The sequence below is a fragment of the Cyprinus carpio genome, chromosome A2 (assembly GCF_018340385.1).
Source record: "Cyprinus carpio isolate SPL01 chromosome A2, ASM1834038v1, whole genome shotgun sequence".
Classification (NCBI taxonomy): Eukaryota; Metazoa; Chordata; class Actinopteri; order Cypriniformes; family Cyprinidae; genus Cyprinus; species Cyprinus carpio.
Genome location: NC_056573.1, coordinates 21,001,120 through 21,021,561, shown reverse-complemented (window position 1 = coordinate 21,021,561; position 20,442 = coordinate 21,001,120). Strand labels below are relative to the sequence as shown.

The following is a 20,442-nucleotide window of genomic DNA, read 5'->3' as shown; positions in this document are numbered from 1 at the left end:
AAGAAGCCACTTTTCCAGGACGTTTTGATACCATTATATATGCCAGTGTTTTTGGTCAGAATTATGAGAGAGCTCACTCCCTTGGTTGAAAAGCAACCCCACACGTGAATGGTCTCAGGATGCTTCACTGTCGGCTTGTCACAAGACTCATGTTAGCGTTCACCTTTTCTTCTCCGAACAATCGATTTTCCAGATGTCCCAAACAGTCAGAAGGGAGCTTCATCAGAGGAAAATAACTTGGCACCAGTCTTCTGCTGTCCAATCCTTGTACTTCCTGGAGAATTTCAGTCTGTCCTTGAGGTTTTTCTTGGAGAGAAGTGGCTTCTTTGCTGCCCTTCTTAACACCAGGCCATTGTCCAAAAGTCTTGGCCTCACTGTACATGCAGATGCTCTCACACCAAACTACTGCCACTGTTTATATAAATAAATAGGAAAAAATTAAATGCATTTAAAAATAAATAAAACATTTTTTGACCCTCCACTTCAACATACATGTGCATCACCTCTCTTTCAGCGTTTATAGACACCTTGCATATCGCAATGTCGTAAGGTGGTGTTGGGGTAACTTGGCCAACACATTCAGGTGGTCATAACTTCATGCACTGTGACACGGATCAGGGAAGAGTTTCCTGAAGAAGGACCATACAGAGGTTTCCTTCCCCCACTGCATTTTTGAATATATTTGTATTATATTAAAATTAAATTAAAATGAATTATAAAGAAGCATTTTTAACTTGAGTAACAGTACACAATAATAATAATAATAATAATAATCAAAAAATCAGCTACAAAACTCAAAATGAATATGTACCAACCTATTTCTGCCCTCTAAATTTGAATCAGTAGCACTAACACACGGACCAAAAAAAAAAAAAAACCCATTTTGTTCAATATTGTAGATGACAGACATGTCCAAGCTGGCAGAGTGGGTATAACATCCATACCAAGCTTTAAGCAGTTCTTTACCTTGTGTTTGATGGAAGCTTTCTGAACTTATTGGTAACTACAGTGTTGAAAAGTAAGAGCCAGTGTTAAACAGGCTGATTCCATAAAGTAGGGATGCACCGATCTGATACTCAGTTCACGATTAGAGATGGATCTCACAGACCTCACGTGATTTTAAAGATCCTTGACCCATGTCTGCTCACTGCCTCCTCCTTGTCGGGCCGAATAAACTGAGCACACAGTTTTTCTGGTACAGCCATTTGTCCAGAGAAGTCCAGGTATGGTTGAGGTTCTTCCACCACGTGGTGGAACAGCAGCTCCATTAATTTGTCAATGTAGCCTTCAAAAAGAGAATTATTATAATATATATATATATATATATATATATATATATATATATATATATATATATATATATAATATAATTTTTCGGAGATAACTCAGACAAGTATAAGTTACCTGTGGTTGGATTACTCTTCAGAGCTCTCACCATGAATTCGCCATGCTTAAATTTGGGGAAAACGATTGAGTATCGCAGATCACCATCTGCAGTGGATGCCTGTGATCTGCCTGCATTTTCATTGTAATGCATCGCAGCAAGCTGTAGCCTGAAAGGAAAACAAGGTTACAACATTGTAGTGTTTTTAGCAAGCAGCACTAAATGTGTAATCCATTATCTTGTTTACCTGCACAACATTTCTTTGAAGGAGAACACCGTATTTTTGGGTGAGAACTTCAGAATGAGGCTGTGGAAACACTCGATTCCAGATGTATGGTATTCTGGACTAATTTTGTGCAGGTCTTTAAGAAGACGTGGTGACAACAAAATTGCTGTGAATTTTTCACATGCTGCTGTGCCTAAACAAAAGATTTAAAAGTTGTTAATACAACAGTTGATGACAGTGTGGCCAGAATGCTTTTAATTCTATCACTTTAACACAATACATTTCTCAATACTGTTTATAATTTGGATTAAGTTTGACTTGTATAAATCTAGAGAGTGATATGACTACAAAATAAAATACATTAGCATTACAGCTTATCTGTACTTACTTGGTTTGAGCCAGTGTCTTGTCTGATCACCAACCAAAGGCTCGTGGAGACAAGAAGGAAACAGGGTGTTTTCGTGGCTGTGGATGTTCTGAATGTGGTTTGCTACAGAGCTCCACTTGGCCACTATCTCCTCTCCAGTTGTTGATGTGGTTGCAGACCAATACAGGTGATTGACCACACTCTTTCTCCACAGCCCCACGTCCTGCAGCCCCTTACCTTTACTAAGGACATCCATTTTTTTACCAAGCCCTGAACACAAAGAATAATAAAAACAATTACTGTAATCAGGTACACAAGGTGGTGAAATACTATTCAGTATAGGGCTGCACAGTATATTGAAATAATGCACATGTATATTCCGTGAAATGCATATCGGAATGGGTTGCAATTAGTGGGGTCATGAATAAAAGACAAAGAGAAAATCACTCACACCTCTTAGCTGAGTAACGTTTGTAGCTTTAATATAAATCAGAATATATTTTACAGTGAAGACTATGCAGTGTTTTATTTTTACATTTGATTATTCAGTTTCTGTTGTTAAATAAACCTAATGTATGATCAGCTGAACCCCTAAACCCTGTGGTTTACACTGATGTTAAAATAACACCTCTTATGTTTCAGTAAAACACTGTTGTTCACTTTCAGAAGTTATAGGGATGTTTTCTTGTCACAAAAAGAATGTGAAACACATGTAGCTTATATAATTTAAGTTTATTTTACACACTTTAAGCATTATCGTATCGCATTATTTAATGAGTATATTTTATCGCATATCAATTTTTTTTTCAATATTGTGCAGCCCTAATTCAGTATAGGCTATATGATAAAAATAAGTTTGTGATATATTAACCCTTTTGGGGCATCTTAAAAAGTTCACTTTGTGCAATCTTCCCGTATAACTGTCTAGCACTTTAACTGAAATTTTCTGTTAGAAATACTGGTTCTGTTTTCGTTCTATTCAAAATGCTAACCTTTTCCCATATGCCAAAGGTCGAAAAAGTGACTAATGTCCTTTTTTTGCTCCCTCATAAACTTCTGTACCCCTGTGTGACGGTCAGTCACCAAAGACTGGACCACAACACCTCTTTCCTCAAGAAGAGACAGGCTTCTTTCAAATCCCTCCATCTCCATTTGTTGGTGGTTTCCAACTTCATTGCTCTGCAAACACAAACAAATACTTAGATCAATGCACAGTATATAGTAATTCACATAACAAAATGTTTTTATTGTGTAGTTGTTTACCTGGACTAGTTGGATGTCTATGACCCTATTGGCTTTGAGATCCATCATGGTGTAGCTGCCATATTTTGCTGAATGTCCTACAATTGTGTTATTTGCACAAAGCCTGACAGCAGTTTCATATTATATATATATATATATATATATATATATATATATATATATATATATATATATATATATATATATATATATATATATATATATATAATTATTGAGTTATTTATTACCAGGTGAATCAGCTCTCATGTCCCCACCAAGAGTCACAGCCCCATTAGCAATGGCATTTTCAATAGCGTCATCCTGGTCAATCTTCCACTGCCAGTTTATGGTTGGGATAAGGAGCTTGGCCTGATGTTTGTTGAAGCACGACTCAGAGATCCCCTGGATTTTGAAGGCATCCAAGAACTAAAAGAAATAAAATACATCTTCATATAATAACCTGAGGGGTGACGTGAAAATATGACAGCGCTATGTTATTATCTCTCACCTTCGATATCTGACAAAACGATGAGCCAGTGAACAGAACAGCTGCACAGAGCTGTAGGTTTCCCGCTGGTATATTGTTTACCATTGGCTGGCTCGACCAATCACTGGAGTACTCACAGTAAGCACAGTGCTGTTTGACACGGAGAAGTGTCCCCAATGATTGTTTTGTGTGAAACAACCACACTCCGGGTGCAGACAGGGCATCTTCTAAAAAGCTCCAGCAGTTTATCTTCATAAACAATATACTTAGTCACTTTGTGGTGTAATACTTCATTGGAGACTCTGTAAAAGAAAAAGTTAAAACAAATTTAAATAAAAGCATAAATAATCATATTATGGTTATGTAATGTGTATGTATCAGAAATAACAATGACAATCAATCAAAAGTATTTAAAAACAAGTAATAGCTAAATTAGAACATTCAAATATAGCCTAACTGGGACTGAAGGCATAACCTTGTACAGTTCATGGAGCTCTCACTTCCGTCTTGATGGTAGCTGGAGTCATCAGTGGACACCTCACATCTTTTCCTCTTTACTGGTGTAGATGTTGCCCCGGGACACTCTGTGAAAGGCTCCATTGGTGTGCCTGTGTCACACGTGCCGTTAGCCACTCTGGACTGGGTGGCTGCACAAAATAATAATAGATTTGTTATCAATAAACAGCGAAAGTACAAAACAAAATTATATAATCTTGAGTATATGATGAAACATTCAAAAGCTCCACAGTATTTTGAAAAACACCTTTGCTTCTCCTCATGGGCTTCATGTTAACCTGCACTCCTGCATACATGGAGCTGACTGGTTCAGTCTGGCACCCAATTTCTCTGGTCATAGTAGGCTAAAAAAAAAAAAAAAAAAAGTGTTATGGTTTACAATTACAGTCTTATATTCAGTCATTTTAGAGATTTTAAATTGTTTCTAAATACTATTAGTTAATTAACTCACAAACTTCTGAGATAATTTTCTCCAGAATTATTAGGATTACATTATTATTATTCATCACACGGTCGCAAGACGACGTAAATTACATGAATCTGATGAGTTTTATTCATGTAGTTGATGTCAATAGCGCGCGCTCTCTGTAGGGATATTCATATTTTGCCGCTATGTGAAAAAAATCCAGCAAAATGCGCACCGTTTGTCGACCCCAGAGGCTTAACTTTAGACAAATCATAAATTGTGTAAATATTAAAATATATATATATATATATATATATATACATATACATATATATACATATACATATACATATATATACATATACATATACATATATATATACATATATATATATACATATATATACATATACATATATATATATACATATATATACATACATATATATATATATATATATATGATCACTCACCGCAAGACGCCGCTGCGGTGGTGGAGTCCTTGCAGGAGGAGCAGCGTAAGGCACTGCGTCTCTTTTCAGCGCGAGCTGTGTGGAGAAGCCCATTTCCACCTCCATTGCGTTGGAGAAGCAATCCCGCGTAAAATGCAGTTTGCACACTCCAGCTCTAGGCGGGAACTCGCGGTCTTCCAGACCAAGTGCATGCAACCACTGGCGCCTAATTTTCAAGTCTGCTGGAAAACTATGCAGTCCAGCAGTGCTGTTGCAACCAGCAACACTACACCTACGTACCATCCTGACCACTGTACTAAATACAGATAAAGCTACGCTAACTTGAAGCTATCCTAACTGATGCAATACTATGCGACTAACTAACTATGCTTCTAACAATACTAACGTTACACTAACAACTATGCAAATTAACTACATAGGCTACACGAAATAATCTAAATAACTATATAAATGCTATGCAAATAGATGCTGAAATACTCCATCCTGACTCGCTACAGTGATTTGACGGACAAGGGCGCCGCTTACGTCACGTACCACCGCAAACATCCAATAGGAAAAATCAACTGCAGTAGCCTCCGTGCAACCTAAAGAGGGCAGCACTCAGACGTTTTTACACCATATATTGCAGAATTAAAACACTTTATACTCAAATGTCAAAAAAGTTACTCGAATCAATGACTAATGAATCAGCACTAATAAAGCCCCATTCTTACAGATCATTAACTAAAAAAAAGTTGGTTTAGGGTTTAGTTAGGCTACCCTTTAAAAGATGATTGACAAATACATAAATAAATAACAATGTAAGTTTACTAAATGAATATTTGTCTAGAAAACCAATTGTCGGTCATTTAAACAAAAGCTTTTACATGAAACTTATTTTAAGAAACAAAACAAAAATAGAAGAGCATCTCATTTACACTTAAATAAGTCCAATTTTAACAAGAAAAGCATCTCATTAAACTTGTTTGAGAAAAGATGACTGTCTGAATGACTGGCGGTGGTGTTCTCCAGGGGAGGTTTGCGAGCTTGTGGTGGGGGGCAGACAGCTGTCCGGTCTCGCGCGGTGTAGTTCTCATATATGGTCACTTAATCCTTGACGTACCCTTTCTAAAAACAGACCAGAAGTCGAGGAAGGTGACGAAGCGTTTTGTACGCTTCCCACATGGTTAGACAGTATCACAACTGCATTTCTTTTGTAAGAAAATAAAAACAGACAGACCAACACACAGCAGAGTGCGCTCTGCGTGATGAGCGTGGGTTTGGATTATTGGTGCCCAAGACCATGGAGAGTTTGGAGAGGCAGTTGATATGCCCTATTTGCCTTGAGATCTTTACCAAGCCGGTGGTGATCTTACCGTGCCAGCACAACCTCTGTCGCAAATGTGCCAATGACATCTTTCAGGTACCGCCAGTATACAAAACTTAAAGTTAACAGCTATTTTTAGAGCATGGTATTTCATAGCACCATATTTAAAAAAAAAAATATCTCGAGAATCTGGTATGAACATTTGGTATGTTACTGGTTCAAGATTGTTTTGTGCTTGGAATGGCTTAGAACAGCTAGTAACCAGTTTAGACTACCTAATGCTTTCTGACATGTTCCAAAAGTACCAGTTTAAGCTTGATTTTCTAGTGGTGCTTTTAAAATCAGCAGCTGTACTGCTGTATAATGATGACAACTTATTATTTATAATAGCCTACATATTTGTGTACAGTTGGAAAAGTTAGTTAAGTTATAGATGGATTTCATTCTTCCACTGATACCAGACTTAATATCAAATGTCTAGCTACAAATAAGATTGGAGGGGTAAATTTGAAGTTTAAAGAATCGAACAGTCATAAAAATATCCGGACTGGGAAAGAGATTACAAATATAACATCAGGTTCTTTGTGTATGGATTTGTTACTAAGCAAGAAAAAATGCTTTAATAAGTAATAAGTGCACAACTGTAATAGTTATTGAATTACAAAAAAAAAAAAAAAATTACAAATTATTTTAATTTATTTATTTTATGCTCATTACTTTATAATAATTGTAACATTATTGATAAAGTAATATTTCTTCTGTCAGTGTATTGTTTTATTTGTATATAATGCATGAGACTGTGTATTCCATCCCCTTGTAAGGAAAATGTAAATGTATTTGTATGTATTTCAGGCCTCAAACCCCTACCTGTCCACACGAGGAAGTTCTACATTGGGCTCTGGTGGCCGGTTCCGCTGCCCATCCTGTAGGCATGAAGTGGTTCTGGATAGGCATGGGGTGTATGGCCTGCAAAGGAACCTGCTGGTGGAGAACATCATAGATATGTACAAACAGGAATCCAGCGGGTACTTTTACTATAACTAAACCAGCTTCATATCCTCTTCTCTAATCATTTATGCTGTATAATCATTCTATTCTATTCTATTCCATTCTATTCTATTCAAGCACGTTGTCAGTTTGTGTGTGTGTGTGTGTTGGGCTATATTTATAAGTAGGCCAATGTGACAGGAGCTATTTCAGACACACTTTGTGTTTATCAGTTGCCCCAACAACACACACACACATGTTTGTAAACACATCAACATGAACAACAACAGTTACTTTCTTTCACTTCTGTTTTTGTTGAAGATTCATATTTTATACACTATACACTTATATACAACATTTTAAACAGTAGTAGGTGTAAATAAAGGCAATTTAAGTAAAATCTTTGATTCTCTGTCAGCAGCAGTAAGCCTGAGCCAGAACTGAAGAACGATGTGTTGATGTGTGAGGAGCATCCGGATGAGAGGATTAATATATACTGTGTGACCTGTTCTATTCCAACTTGTTCGCTATGTAAAGTCTTTGGGAGTCATCAGTCCTGTGAGGTTGCTCCACTCAAATCTGTCTATGAGACCCAGAAAGTGAGACTGCTTTAAATCTGTCTTTCTGCTTTCCTCTACCTGCACCTCTGTATTTAATCTTCATGATGATTGATCAGGTTATATTTATGTGATTGTGTGTGCAGGCCGAGTTGTCTGATGGTGTTGCTGTGTTGGTTGGTAACAATGACAGAATTCAGGGCATCATCAGTCAGCTAGAGGAAAGCTGCAGAGCAGTGGAGGTCAGTGTGTGTGTGTGTTATCAACAGCAATGACTGTTTTGTTTGTGGCTTTTTTTGACCATGTCGTCAAATTTGAGTTATTTCTTACATTATGGTCCTTGCAATGATGTCAGTGCATGTGTGTTTGTGTGTAGGAGAACGGTCGTAGGCAGAAGTCTCGTGTATGTGAGTGGTTTGATCGTCTGTATGCTCTCCTGGAAGAGCGCAGAGGAGAACTCACACTGAAGGTCACCGCAGAACAGCAGGAGAAACTTGACTACATTGGTGGCCTACAGTGCAAGTACATGCACACACACACATAAATGCACACTACACATTTATCTGCTTCACTCAAAGTTTTTTAATATCCTTAACAGCATGTTTTTTTTTTTATTTAGTATGTTTATGCAATCTTTACACACTGCCAATCACAGCAATCACCTGTGTAGTTACAGAGAGCACCTGGATAACACAGCCAAATTAGTGGAGACAGGAATTCAGACAATGGAGGAATCTGAGATGGCCATCTTCTTGCAGGTCTGCCAAGTTCTTTATTGTAGACTTGCATGCTTTTCTTTAACAAAAACACTTCAAGTAAATAATATGTTGTGTATTAGAAAAGAAAGCATGTTTTTCCTAAGCAATAGATTATTAAGTTTTTAATCTTCATGTCTCTCTAACAGAATACAAAGCCTCTACTACAAAAGTAAGATTCAAATAATCATTTTACTGATTATAACATTTTTAAATTGTAGACACTTCTCATTTATACCATCTTATCCATTCTGTCTTCTTCATCTCAGAATAGCAGAAGGCAGGAATGTGTCTCATTTAGAAAAGGTGGAACGTGGATATGAAAATATGGATCATTTCACTGCAAACTTCAGCCCTGAACGAAGAGCAATACTCAGCATAGACTTTACTAAGGGTAAATTAACTCTAATCCTAACCCTAATTGTTTTTTTTTTTTAAATCTGTTCCTTTATATAAGATCTTTCTCTCTGTTACTGTAGATGGTGATGAAAATGAAGAGGATGATGATGAGGAAGAATCAGCAGGTACTGTAAGTCCAGAGACTCAGCCATCTTTAGTGGCTACGCCCGCCCCGGCCCAGCAGAGACAAACCCCTGTACCAACATCTCCACCAACGGCAGCTGACTCCTCCCAGATGTCATCAAAACCAAGCCAATCGGTGAACATCAACCCAGCAGAGAACACGCCCTTATTTACGCCCACTCCAGACACAAGTCACAACTCTTCCACAGATGCACTTGCTCAGGTAAGATTCTGTCTCCCTTACTCTTATCCATATTTGTGCTGCCTTGGAATTGCAATTATTTAATACAGTTTTTAGGATTGGTCAGTAAATATTTTTAACTTCGGTTAGTGAAAATCTCAGAAAAACATCTAAAGACATATAGGGATCACAAACAGTGGTTGCTGTATTGGGATAAGGTTACATTTGCATTTAAACTAACACAATCTCATGGCAATTTGTAAATATTTGATGTTTTGTCGAATTGGTGTTGGTTGCTAATTAGTATGATCTCATTCCAACATTTTTGGATGATCTTAACACATCCTAGTGAGTTAGTTGTGGACCTTCATGATCACTCTTTTTCCTAAATATCGGACAGTACAAGACCCCTGACACCAAAATATGGACACTTTTGTAGTTTATTTTTCCTTTGATTTATGTAATGGTATTTAAAATTAGTCAAGAACATATGTTGACAAATTCAGTGAATTACATTGCAAAATTATAATTTTTTACTGCATGAGTTTTCTTATAGAATTCAACATGTTGAAAATCTAAAATGTTAGCCATGACAGATGTAGGACATTCATAAAATTTCTGACACATACTGAAAGATTTTTCTTTTTTTTAAATGTCCAATATTTACATAGTTTATATGGTTCTTTATTTATTTATAATGTGACCCAGTCTCTTTAAACTAAAGAGAAATTAAGATAAAAAAAATACAATTGCCTATCTGGAAAGAGTGCAACAATCTTTTCTACAAATTATATTCTAATTAAAATGTTGAACACTGATTCATGTCTTTTGCCTACATTAATGGCCACAATATGTGTAAGTATGAATAATTATATAAATATGTGTGTGAGTTTTCAGGAATGTCACAATATCATTCTCATAAATGCTTTGGTAAATTAATTTACTTATATATTCAGGAACCAGAAAGAACTGAGTAATAACTGAAAGTGTCCTCAGAAATACAAGAACAATACAAACACTGAGGCTGCCCATCAATAAAATGGGATTTAAACATGAGCAATAGGCTGGTAGCTTCAGAATCTGAGCTGCTAGTCAAAAGGCTTGAAGTTTTTGTCCCAAAAGAGCTGATGACAAACCCTGAACAATCCTGAATTATGAGTGACAATCACAAAATGCCTAAACTCTGACCTGCCCCATCTCTAACCTTTCAGTCATTTCAAAACTATGTCTTATGACCACAGATAGATGCTGTATTCTGTTATGACCACAAATCACTATGAAACCCCTTTTGCTCTGTCTTACTGTTTCCATTTCTGTCCAGCCATCGCCATCTGTCTCTTTCCATCTCACTTTCTCCTCCTTTTCCATATATTTAGGTAACTGCCGGTCCCAGCCAGACATCTGAGGATGGACCACACCACGTTTTCTCTTTTTCCTGGTTAAATATGCCAAAATAATGTCAGACTAAGTTAGTAAACCTGCAACATCACAGTTTGTTCCAGAAAAGTACTTCATAACTAATATTTTGTTACTTTGACACTTAAGTCATAAATATGCATTTAATATCAGTGTAAGATAAAAACACAAAAGTTAGGCATAAATATTCATTGATAACATTTTCTAACTATAAAGATAGCTGACTAAAATGGGAAATAAAGGATTATTAATGTGTATAGATCTTGTCTTTTGTATATGTTAATACTGATGATATGCCTGTTTCTGAATAAATTAAAAGATGAAGGAAAAGGCCTACAAGAATAAAAATATTTTAAACAAAAGAGTATTCACATGTAAACCTTATACATGTCTTACGTCTCTTTATAAATAAACATAAAATCATATTTTAATACGTTATACATATAATGTTTGTGTAAGTCGTGTATTATTTTCCTAAATCGTTCATAATCTTGCGGTTGTTGCTCGCGCGCTGGGCCAGTTGTTCGGCTCGCGCCATCTGCAGCACCTCGCGCAACAGGTGAAAAGTCAGATCCAGCGAAATTGGCGGATCCTCAGACCGGCGCTCCCGCTTCTCGAGGCTGTTCAGGATCTCGTTACCGACACTACCGAGATTACCTCCTAACCGCCGCTGCGTGAGCTGCAGCTGAAGCGCCTCGGTGCGTGTCGGTGATCTCCGGTCAGGCGCGCGCGAACTGTGAGCGGCGTTGTCCAGCCTGATGAAGTACTCCGCTCCTGAGCGCATCAGAACCGGCAGCCGCATGTTCGTGTGTCCGGGGGCGGATCCAGAAAGCGAGACGAAGACAACGAGAGACACAGCAGCGAGTAGCACGTGCAGCTTCATTGAGGGAAACTCCCGGTTATCTGAATAAACATGAAATTATAGGCAATAAAAACGTGTCCAGGACTCGAAAACGTTTCTTTCTCTTTATTCTTTAATGTGTGCATGACTTTTAATACTTTCTTGTATAATTATATATAACCCATATATGGGTACCTAGAAAATGCTTACTAGAAAATGCTTATATTTCACTTTTTTTTTTTTTTTTTACCAGAAAATATTCTATTCCATTTGAGCATTTTTAATGACACGTGGCTATATAGGCTAGTCACCCTGTTACGCTTGAATGTTTAATGCATTTTTTTTTTTCAGTGTATAGTTTCACGTTAAAACTTATGTCAGAACTTATGTCTGGCTTTAAGAAAAAAAGTGGTCTCAGACTTTTGATTCGATTTCATTACTTTTATTACAAACAATTATTTCAATGAATTAACTAACACTTTCTTACGCAGCACATTAACCCATTAGCATGGCTACAGTTTACATTTATGTCATCTTGTAAAAGGCCTGATTTAAGTTCATGCTTACCTCAGGTCGGTGTCCTCTGGAAATGACCTTGTTTGTGAGAGTCCGTTGTCGGTGCATCTCGAGCATCGGTGGGGTTTATTTATATGAGGCGAAGAGCATCTTATTTCTGAGATGACAGAATCACCGGAATGAGTCATGGAATAATTGGCTGCGGTTCAAGTAAATCCAAAATGAAAATGCTCTTGCATTCCGTCGTGTGTTTAGTTCACGCTGTAGATTTAATCGAGAGTCAGTCTCCTCTGAATTAACCGGGACTTTCTTAATTCGTGTTAATGAATCTGATTCAACCGCCGGTAATTGAGAGACTCTGTTGATGACGCACTGACGCGCCGAGGGAGAGCAGCGCATCTCCACCTGTTCAAATCGTTGGCAGTGGTACCGGTGAGCGCAAGATCTGAGACACGAGTAATCAGTCCAGGGTACGGGGTCAAAGGGCCTCCCACGCGGGATCAGCTGTTTACATCTTACCCTGTTAAAATAATCACCAACATGGACAAAATGCATTCATCCATTTTCCAAATTGCCTGTCGTGGGAATGAGCTCAAACATGAATGCCCAGCCGTGAAACGGGGACTATATCGCTGCGTGAGGGGACAGTTGGCCAACTGAGTCACCGTCCTGCATTATACAAATGATGTATTCATGTTTGTGCCTTAACAAAGAACAGGTGCTTTTTCTTTAGTAAAATGTTAGTCTGTAGGGAAATGGGAACTTTTACGCAATTTCACACATTAGAATAGATAGAATTATGATAGAATTTGATAAGTATTTGATAAGTTGGTTTAAAAAAGCTTTCTTTTGGTTCTTCAGCTAATAAAATATGTTTTGTTAACGTTCAGGGATAGTTTCAAAAATGAAAATGCCGTCATCATTTATTCAACATTTATCGCACCCTGTATGAATTTTATTTCTTCTTCTGAATTCAAAAGATAAAATGGATAAACAGTTTTTGGTCCCCATTGACCTTAGTATTTATTTATTTATTTTTCATACTATGGAAGTCAATGGAGACTGACAACTGCTTTGTTACCAACATTCTTAAAAACATCTTGTTTTGTGTTCAACACAAAAAAGAAACTCATACAGTTTTGGAACATCTTGTAAATTGACAGAATTTTCATTTTTGGCTGAACTTTCAAATTTTTGTTAACTTTTTTTTATTTTTACTTTTTTTCCCATAGCTATGCAGATAATAACGGAACATTCCTTTTTCATTCTGCAAACATTATGGGAACGTTATTTTTGAACGTTCTCTAAACATTCTGAAACAAGTAATTAAAAAATATTAGATGGACATCCAAGTAAAACATTTCGGATGATCTCATTTATATAAAAAAGTGTTTGTGTTTGGTTTCTATTATATTATTCCGGTATAATTACTGACAGATTAAATAATTATGTTAAAGTGTTCTGTTAAAATCAATTAACACAAACAGCTGCTTCACACTGAACAGTTCAACACAACACCATTAATTAATTATGACTTGAGTAAAACACTGTCAGCACATATGATAACACAACACGGACGTGCTTTATGCATCATTTCATGACTGTGGTATAAATAAATAGGTTATAGATTTTTTTCTGTAGTATGTTTTCATGCATCCTGCACGAGTCAAATTGTACATATTTTCTCAAGCAGTTGTTTTATATCTTGGTTTCCAAACTGATTGATTGATGATTTTTGGTGGCTCTGTAGCTATTGGATGAACAAGTGAACGCAATAAAACTACACTGGCATTTACAATAAAATGAGACTTTAATGAAAAGATACTCTATAATTGTTTTTATTATTATTATTATTATTTAACTTTGCTAAAAAGAAGAAGAAGAAAAAGAAGAAGAAAAGAAGAAAAAGAAGAAGAAGAAGAAGAAGAAGAAGAAGAAGAAGAAGAAGAAGAAGAAGAAGAAGAAGAAGAAGAAGAAGCTTGTATTAGGCAATTGTATTAATTCCCATTGTGACAACTTAACCCATATTAGTGACAATGTGCCAAGCTACAGAAACTGGCATTCAAGTAAATAAATATTCCCGGCTACAGTAAATAAATACATATATATATATATATATATATAAATGTTTCCGCCTCATTCATGAGTGCATATCTGTCAGCAGGTGGCAGACGGACACAGTGCGAACTGTACGTGTCTGGAGGCGCGCACAAGCGGGCGCGAGCAGAAATCATGGCAGGCGGTGAGAGAGTCGCTCATCTGATGCGTCAGCTCGCGAGCGCGGCGTAAGTTTAAATCGTTTAAGTTTGCACCGTTAAGGTATTAAAGTGTGTCAGTTTAAGTGAGTGAACATTCAGTTTTCTATGTGTATAGGTTATGCATGTTGACTCTTGTCAATGCCCTAAGATAGACAAGAGTTGTAAACAGACCCTTAAAGGGACAGTTCACCAAAATAAATTCGGACATAATGTACGCACGCTCATGTTGTTCCAAACCTGGACTTTCTTTCTTATGTGGAACAGAAAATGAGATATTAGGCAGAATGACAGCCTCAGTTTTTTTCAGAATGGTGACTGATTTCTCCTGCCAAACATCTCCCTTTTGTTTTCCACAGAATAATTATTATAACAACTGATATTTTTTGAATGCAATATGTTTTATAGGTGCAGATGCCCAGCTCATTCTCAAGCGTATTCCCACACTTATAACCGAGGTAAAATATTTCAGTGATTTTTCTCTGAATAAATGGACTCTGCCATATGTGAGTGTGTTTTGTGTGTGTAGTTTCTACAGGTGAGGTTCATATGTGTGAACGGAAAACAGATTATGCATTTGAAGTAAGTGCACAACATGCATGCATTTAATATTAGATAGTTACGCGTTGTGAAATATAGTTCCACCACTTATTTATAGTTTTTTAAAACAATGTTAAATATTTTATTTTATACCTTGTTACATGAAATACAGTTATTTATAATGAAACACTTTTCTCTTAATCAATGTCAGTCACTCAGTATAATTATGAATCTGAATATCCAGGAGTTACATCATAACATCAAAGATCTTTATACTATAATAATTATAAATATTATTATTATTGTGGTTATCCATTTCATTCTTGTTGTTTTGTTTCAGATGGCTTGTTCAAATATCAGATATGGAGCAGGAGTTACCAAAGAAATTGGCATGGTAAATTGTATCATCATTTACTCACTCTCATGTTTTTGTTTGTGCACCATTTGTAGGCACTGAACTGATTAAGTAGACTCTGTTATTGCTCAACATATTGCATATTGCTCAGAAAGTCCCTGTTCAGTTGATTTCAGTTTAGCTTTGGAGTTGTCGGTCGTTGGTTGTGAAGTTTGCTGTTTTGGCTGATATAATCAGGATTTGCAGAACATGGGAGCACGTAATGTGTGTCTGATGACGGATAGGACCTTGTCTCAGCTGCCGCCAGTTGGAGTAGTGCTGGACTCATTGACAAAACATGGAGTCGAATATAAGATCTATGAGGATGTGCGAGTAGAACCAACAGACAAAAGGTGAAAAAGTGCAGACTGTTGGGAGTTTTTTTATTGATGTCCATATAAGTGTTTCAAATTAAAAACAACAGTGTGAAAGCAATGCCACTTTCTCTTTTCAGCTTTAAAGCAGCGATTGATTTTGCCAAACAAGGACATTTTGATGTGTATGTTGCTGTGGGCGGGGGCTCTGTGATTGACACCTGTAAAGCAGCCAATCTCTATGCATCTCATCCAGAGGCAGAATTTCTAGACTTTGTCAATGCACCAATTGGAAAAGGAAAACCCATCACAGCCTCACTAAAGCCACTAATCGCTGGTACAAAGTCAAACTTAATATTACTTTTTCTTTTTTTCCCTTTCTGTCTCTCTCTTGGTATTAAGAACCATTGACCATAGACCAACCATTTAAAAACCATTGCAGATATGCTGATACATTATACTTTTTTTGTGTGTGGGTGTGTGTGTCTGTTTATGTGAAAGTTCCCACTACGGCTGGAACGGGGAGTGAAACTACAGGAGTGGCAATCTTTGACTTTGAAAACCTGAAGGCCAAAACTGGTTTGCAGAAACATTTTACTTATTAACCTTTCATCATCGTTCTCCATATACAGATTTCAGAAAGAGTGTTGAGTTTTAGGTTTAAGATGACTTAATGGTTAATGCTTAATAGTTAGGGGTGTAGTGTGTAAGTTTGTTGAGTAAGCTTAGCACATTAATGTGTTTGTCTTTTCAGGTATTGCAAATCGAGCCCTAAAGCCCACTTTGGGGATGGTGGATCCCCTACATACTCTTCACATGCCATCCAGAGTGGCAGCTAACAGTGGCTTTGATGTGCTCTGGTGTGTGTTAACATGCACAGTATTTATTAACTATGTTCTAACTAAGACAATCACTAAACAAGTTAACATCATTATTAACTGTGATGTTAAAATGTAAGTATACTGACAGAAAGTACTGGTTTGAGGATTCTGTATAAACCTGCTTTATTATCTGCCCATTTGGTGCTTTCAACTTTTTGAATGAATGGAAATAAAATGACTTATTAATGCTAAAATATAATAAAATTTAACTGATTCTTCTTTTTCACGATTCTTTGATGAATAGAAAGTTAACAGCATTTATTTTATCTTTAGTAACAATGTAAATATTTTTACTGTCACTTTTGATCAATTTGATGTATCCTTGCTGAATAAAAATATTAGTGTCTTTAGAAAAGATCTTACTTAACCCAAACATTTGAATGGCGTGTGTATATTTGATATTTATGTTTAGATAATGATATTCATTGTGGTTGGTTTAAATCCTTCTCTTTTTAGTCATGCATTAGAGTCATTCACTGCTTTGCCGTATAACCTAAGGAGTCCCTGCCCATCCAACCCCATCAATCGCCCAGCTTACCAGGGCAGCAATCCAATCAGTGATGTTTGGGCAAGACATGCTCTCAAGATCGTTGCCAAATACTTGAAGCGGTATGTTTCTGTTTTTAGGATTTATAATATGACTTAGGTCATGAGTTTTGTTGCTTATTGACTATTTGGGTACTTTATTGAAATATTTGATATTTTAATTTTTTTCTGTATTTTAAAGTTATTATATTGAAATGTAATATTGTTAAGATATGAATACGCGTGTGTTGTAGGGCGGTGCGTGATGCTGGAGATGTGGAGGCTCGCTCCAGCATGCACCTGGCCAGTGTGTTTGCTGGAATTGGCTTTGGCAATGCAGGAGTCCATTTATGGTAATTAAATAGAACTAACATTAAATTAACACCCAAAAAAAGAGCTGATTCTGGTAATGAGTTTGGCAGCGTCAAATTGCAACACACTTAAGAGACTGCTAATGGAATCACTAGTGCTGCGCTGTAGTAAATCTCCATATTTGTATACATCAGACAGCGCAGGTGGACTGAACTTACTGCTGTGTGATGGAATGGAAAGGCGTAGAGATCTCACAGCTCTTGTTGAAAGTTAGTAATAGCTAGTTGGTGATGCAGGCATTGACCTTCATGCCACTTTTAAGATAACATGCCTTTCATTTCAATCCAATAGGAAAATCACATGTACAGTGATGTCCTTCCAGTAGTTCTATTGATATTTATTTGTGGAATTTATCTGATAATGTGTTGTTGACTTTTCCTTTTCTTTGTTCAAGTCATGGAATGTCGTATCCCATTGCTGGGAATGTCAAAACTCACAGGGCTAGAGGCTACAATGTAGAACATCCTATAGTGGTAACTATAAACTGTATTACACTACTGTTCAAAAATTTGGGGTCAGTTAGATTTTTTTTTCTTTAGCGCCAAATCAGCATATTAGAATGATTTCTGAAGGATCATGTGACACTGAAGACATCACAGGAATAAATTATATTTTAAAATATATTTAAATAAGTTATTTCAAACTTTAAAGTTTTTTTTTTTTTTTTTTTTTAATTGAAGTGATATTTCACAATATTGCTGTTTTTACTGTATTGTTGATCAAATAAATGCAGCCTTGGTGAGACTTTAAAAAATATGACCCCAAACTTTTGAATGATCAGATCTCAAAGTAGTTTCTTTGCGTTTTTTCTTCGTGGCAGATTCCCAGTGTTTTACAGTGCCGTTTTCTTTCAGCCTCATGGACTCTCTGTAGTTCTTACTTCCCCTGCTGTTTTTGCCTTCACTGCAAACATGTGTCCTGAGCGCCACCTGGAGGCAGCACAAATACTAGGTAAAACGCACAGAAGGCTAAACTCAAAACTGTGTCAGATATAAACACTGCAATGTGATAGTAGCTTATAAAGATGTCTCATTCAGAAAAGCCACTAAAGAAATTTATTTATTTGTGTTGCTTTGTTGGAAAGTTAAATGTTTATTGTGTAAAATGCATATTTAGTTTGTTCTGTTTATGTTATGAATGATTTTATTTTTTGGAGATGATTTTATAGAAAGTTCTATATTTGAAACATTGTATGATTTAATTGGCCATGGTTAATGTTTGTGTTTTAAGGTACTGATGTGAGTAACATCAAGAAAGATGATGCTGGCCGTGTGTTGGCCGACACTCTCAGATCGATTCTGTATGACCTGGAAGTGGAGGATGGCTTGTTTGCAATTGGCTACACTAAAGAGGACATTCCATCTTTGGTGAAGGGCACCATCCCTCAGGTCAACATATCACGATGTCACGTCCCTTTACTAAAAACGCCACAGAGATCATTTTTTGCTGAAAGCTGAAATTCTGCTCCATCAAAAATCACCCAAGCAGCTTAATCACCTGAGAATGAGAAATATGGCAATTTAGAGGGCTGGACTCCTCCAGCTAAAGTGATTGTTTACAAGAACGAAACAACAGCTATAATAATTATGATAACTATAATTAATATCTAATATTTGTAATTTTATAATTATTCATTCAAATTAATTGTTGATGTTTGTTATATTTAAATAACAAAATAAACAATAAATGCATAAATATAATTAACATTTGTTAATTTATATCAATGTTAATTTATACACTGTTTACAGTATTTTATATATATTTAAAGTAAATAAATATTCAATTATTAAATAATTATTATGCCATTTAACTGTTGCTCTGCCAACTGTTTAATCTCAAACAAATTTGTGTGAAAAAATAAAATAAAATATATGTTAAATATCGGCCAAACCTAAAATTATTATTATTATTTTTTTTTACAATTTGTTATTGTCCCTCCCACATTAAAGTGTATTAGGTTAAATTAAATGTGATGTACAAGCAAATCATTAATGCTTATTTTAATGACTTCACAGTTTTAGCATCATAAAAAAGTATGTATGCAACACTCCAATGCTTACAACATTATACTAACCAATATCACATTATATTGTGAGTTTGTAATAGAGTTTTTTTGTGTGTGTTTGACAGGAGCGGGTAACTAAACTGTCTCCTCGAGCTCACACTGAAGAGGATCTGACTGCTCTGTTTGCAGCATCCATGAAGCTCTACTGAGCAGACTGAAGGGCATTTTAACATATTGACGTGGTTCTCAGAAGCACAGCCTCTGATTAGCTGTGCTGATTTCATTATGTAAGCAGAGACACTGATCTCAACATTCTGACCTCACTGACCTTTAATCCTTTCAGTGATGTCACTGTCCTGAGCCAGAAAAGCAGAGACAGTAACACCCTCACAATCAGATACTGTATTCTGCATATCTAAATATGACACATACATGTGCTTACTGTGACAAATATATTGGGATATATTTAAACCACCCTGCACACACACACTGAGCATGCATCCTCTCCATTCAATCTAACTATTAAGGCTGATTTGTTAATCAGAGTGATTTAGGCAGGTTGGATTTAAATGAGTCTAATCTAAGAATCAGATTTAGACTTAATCTAGTAAGCAACATTGTTTTTTCAGTTGAGTTGTCAATGATGAATTAAAACTGATTAATGCATTCAGATTTATTTGTTCATGCTGTCCTAAAATGTTTATCTGAAGTGAGGAACCCTTATAGGATTTTAAGTTCTGAAAATGATGAATGAAATATTCCTACTTTCCCTATATCTTAGTATTTCACTAATATCAATCATCGCTACACAAGTAATTTTCTTTGAAATGGAGCTAGAAGCATTAAAAACTGAATTTAAGGGAGTATATAGATTATTGTGTGAAAGATTTTGAAACCAGAATATTTCTTACTGTATGGCAGGCTAATAAAATGTATGAAATATGAAAAATTATTAGTATGCCGTGCCTTTTTTT

General features: G+C 36.1%; 4 protein-coding genes across 7 annotated transcripts; 2 read left to right on the top strand and 2 right to left on the bottom strand.

The window, feature by feature from the left end:
* Positions 1-349: 349 nt before the first annotated feature.
* Positions 350-3,874, bottom strand: LOC109051744. The gene is made up of 8 exons (XM_042778151.1): positions 3,728-3,874; positions 3,468-3,645; positions 3,241-3,317; positions 2,970-3,156; positions 1,999-2,247; positions 1,632-1,803; positions 1,405-1,553; positions 350-1,285 (listed from the first exon to the last, which is right to left on the bottom strand). The coding sequence occupies exons 1-8, from the start codon at positions 3,809-3,811 to the stop codon at positions 1,110-1,112; spliced, it is 1,272 nt and encodes a 423-aa protein (XP_042634085.1). The 5' UTR covers positions 3,812-3,874; the 3' UTR covers positions 350-1,109.
* Positions 3,875-6,152: 2,278 nt separating this feature from the next.
* LOC109051730 (E3 ubiquitin-protein ligase TRIM63-like) lies at positions 6,153-11,773 on the top strand. Of its 4 annotated transcripts, none has more exons than XM_042778111.1 (10): positions 6,153-6,503; positions 7,260-7,432; positions 7,813-7,993; positions 8,098-8,193; positions 8,328-8,473; positions 8,571-8,709; positions 8,856-8,878; positions 8,976-9,100; positions 9,186-9,451; positions 10,786-11,773. In XM_042778111.1, exons 1-10 carry the CDS (start codon positions 6,384-6,386, stop codon positions 10,864-10,866), a joined length of 1,350 nt encoding a protein of 449 aa, XP_042634045.1. In that variant the 5' UTR covers positions 6,153-6,383; the 3' UTR covers positions 10,867-11,773. The 4 variants fall into 4 exon arrangements, with proteins under 4 accessions (XP_042634045.1, XP_042634055.1, XP_042634064.1 ...); XM_042778121.1 differs by having other exon boundaries at positions 6,157-6,503; positions 7,816-7,993; XM_042778130.1 differs by having other exon boundaries at positions 6,165-6,503; positions 8,622-8,709.
* On the bottom strand, positions 11,286-12,301 carry LOC109051731 (corticoliberin-1-like). The gene is made up of 2 exons (XM_042778142.1): positions 12,234-12,301; positions 11,286-11,728 (listed from the first exon to the last, which is right to left on the bottom strand). The coding sequence occupies exon 2, from the start codon at positions 11,706-11,708 to the stop codon at positions 11,292-11,294; it is 417 nt and encodes a 138-aa protein (XP_042634076.1). The 5' UTR covers positions 11,709-11,728; positions 12,234-12,301; the 3' UTR covers positions 11,286-11,291.
* A 2,048-nt stretch (positions 12,302-14,349) lies between these two features.
* On the top strand, positions 14,350-20,420 carry adhfe1 (alcohol dehydrogenase iron containing 1). Its single transcript, XM_019069211.2, has 14 exons — positions 14,350-14,467; positions 14,846-14,895; positions 14,967-15,019; positions 15,318-15,371; positions 15,570-15,724; positions 15,826-16,022; positions 16,187-16,264; positions 16,440-16,545; positions 17,023-17,175; positions 17,346-17,444; positions 17,858-17,936; positions 18,318-18,414; positions 18,694-18,851; positions 19,594-20,420. The coding sequence occupies exons 1-14, from the start codon at positions 14,415-14,417 to the stop codon at positions 19,675-19,677; spliced, it is 1,416 nt and encodes a 471-aa protein (XP_018924756.1). The 5' UTR covers positions 14,350-14,414; the 3' UTR covers positions 19,678-20,420.
* The last annotated feature ends 22 nt before the right edge of the window (positions 20,421-20,442 follow it).

What these genes read in the sequence shown, in the direction of transcription:
- LOC109051744 (XM_042778151.1), bottom strand. Translation starts at nt 3,811, where the DNA reads ATGGTAAACAATATACCAGCGGGAAACCTACAGCTCTGTGCAGCTGTT. An exon ending in CATGAGAGCTGATTCACCTG is followed by an intron (nt 3,318 to 3,467) that starts GTAATAAATAAC and finishes ACACAATTGTAG; the next exon opens with GACATTCAGCAAAATATGGC. An exon ending in AAGACACTGGCTCAAACCAA is followed by an intron (nt 1,804 to 1,998) that starts GTAAGTACAGAT and finishes TCTTTTGTTTAG; the next exon opens with GCACAGCAGCATGTGAAAAA.
- LOC109051730 (XM_042778111.1), top strand. Translation starts at nt 6,384, where the DNA reads ATGGAGAGTTTGGAGAGGCAGTTGATATGCCCTATTTGCCTTGAGATC. An exon ending in TACAAACAGGAATCCAGCGG is followed by an intron (nt 7,433 to 7,812) that starts GTACTTTTACTA and finishes ATTCTCTGTCAG; the next exon opens with CAGCAGTAAGCCTGAGCCAG. An exon ending in CTGTCTATGAGACCCAGAAA is followed by an intron (nt 7,994 to 8,097) that starts GTGAGACTGCTT and finishes TTGTGTGTGCAG; the next exon opens with GCCGAGTTGTCTGATGGTGT.
- LOC109051731 (XM_042778142.1), bottom strand. Translation starts at nt 11,708, where the DNA reads ATGAAGCTGCACGTGCTACTCGCTGCTGTGTCTCTCGTTGTCTTCGTC.
- adhfe1 (XM_019069211.2), top strand. Translation starts at nt 14,415, where the DNA reads ATGGCAGGCGGTGAGAGAGTCGCTCATCTGATGCGTCAGCTCGCGAGC. An exon ending in GTAGAACCAACAGACAAAAG is followed by an intron (nt 15,725 to 15,825) that starts GTGAAAAAGTGC and finishes TTCTCTTTTCAG; the next exon opens with CTTTAAAGCAGCGATTGATT. An exon ending in AGTGGCTTTGATGTGCTCTG is followed by an intron (nt 16,546 to 17,022) that starts GTGTGTGTTAAC and finishes TTCTCTTTTTAG; the next exon opens with TCATGCATTAGAGTCATTCA.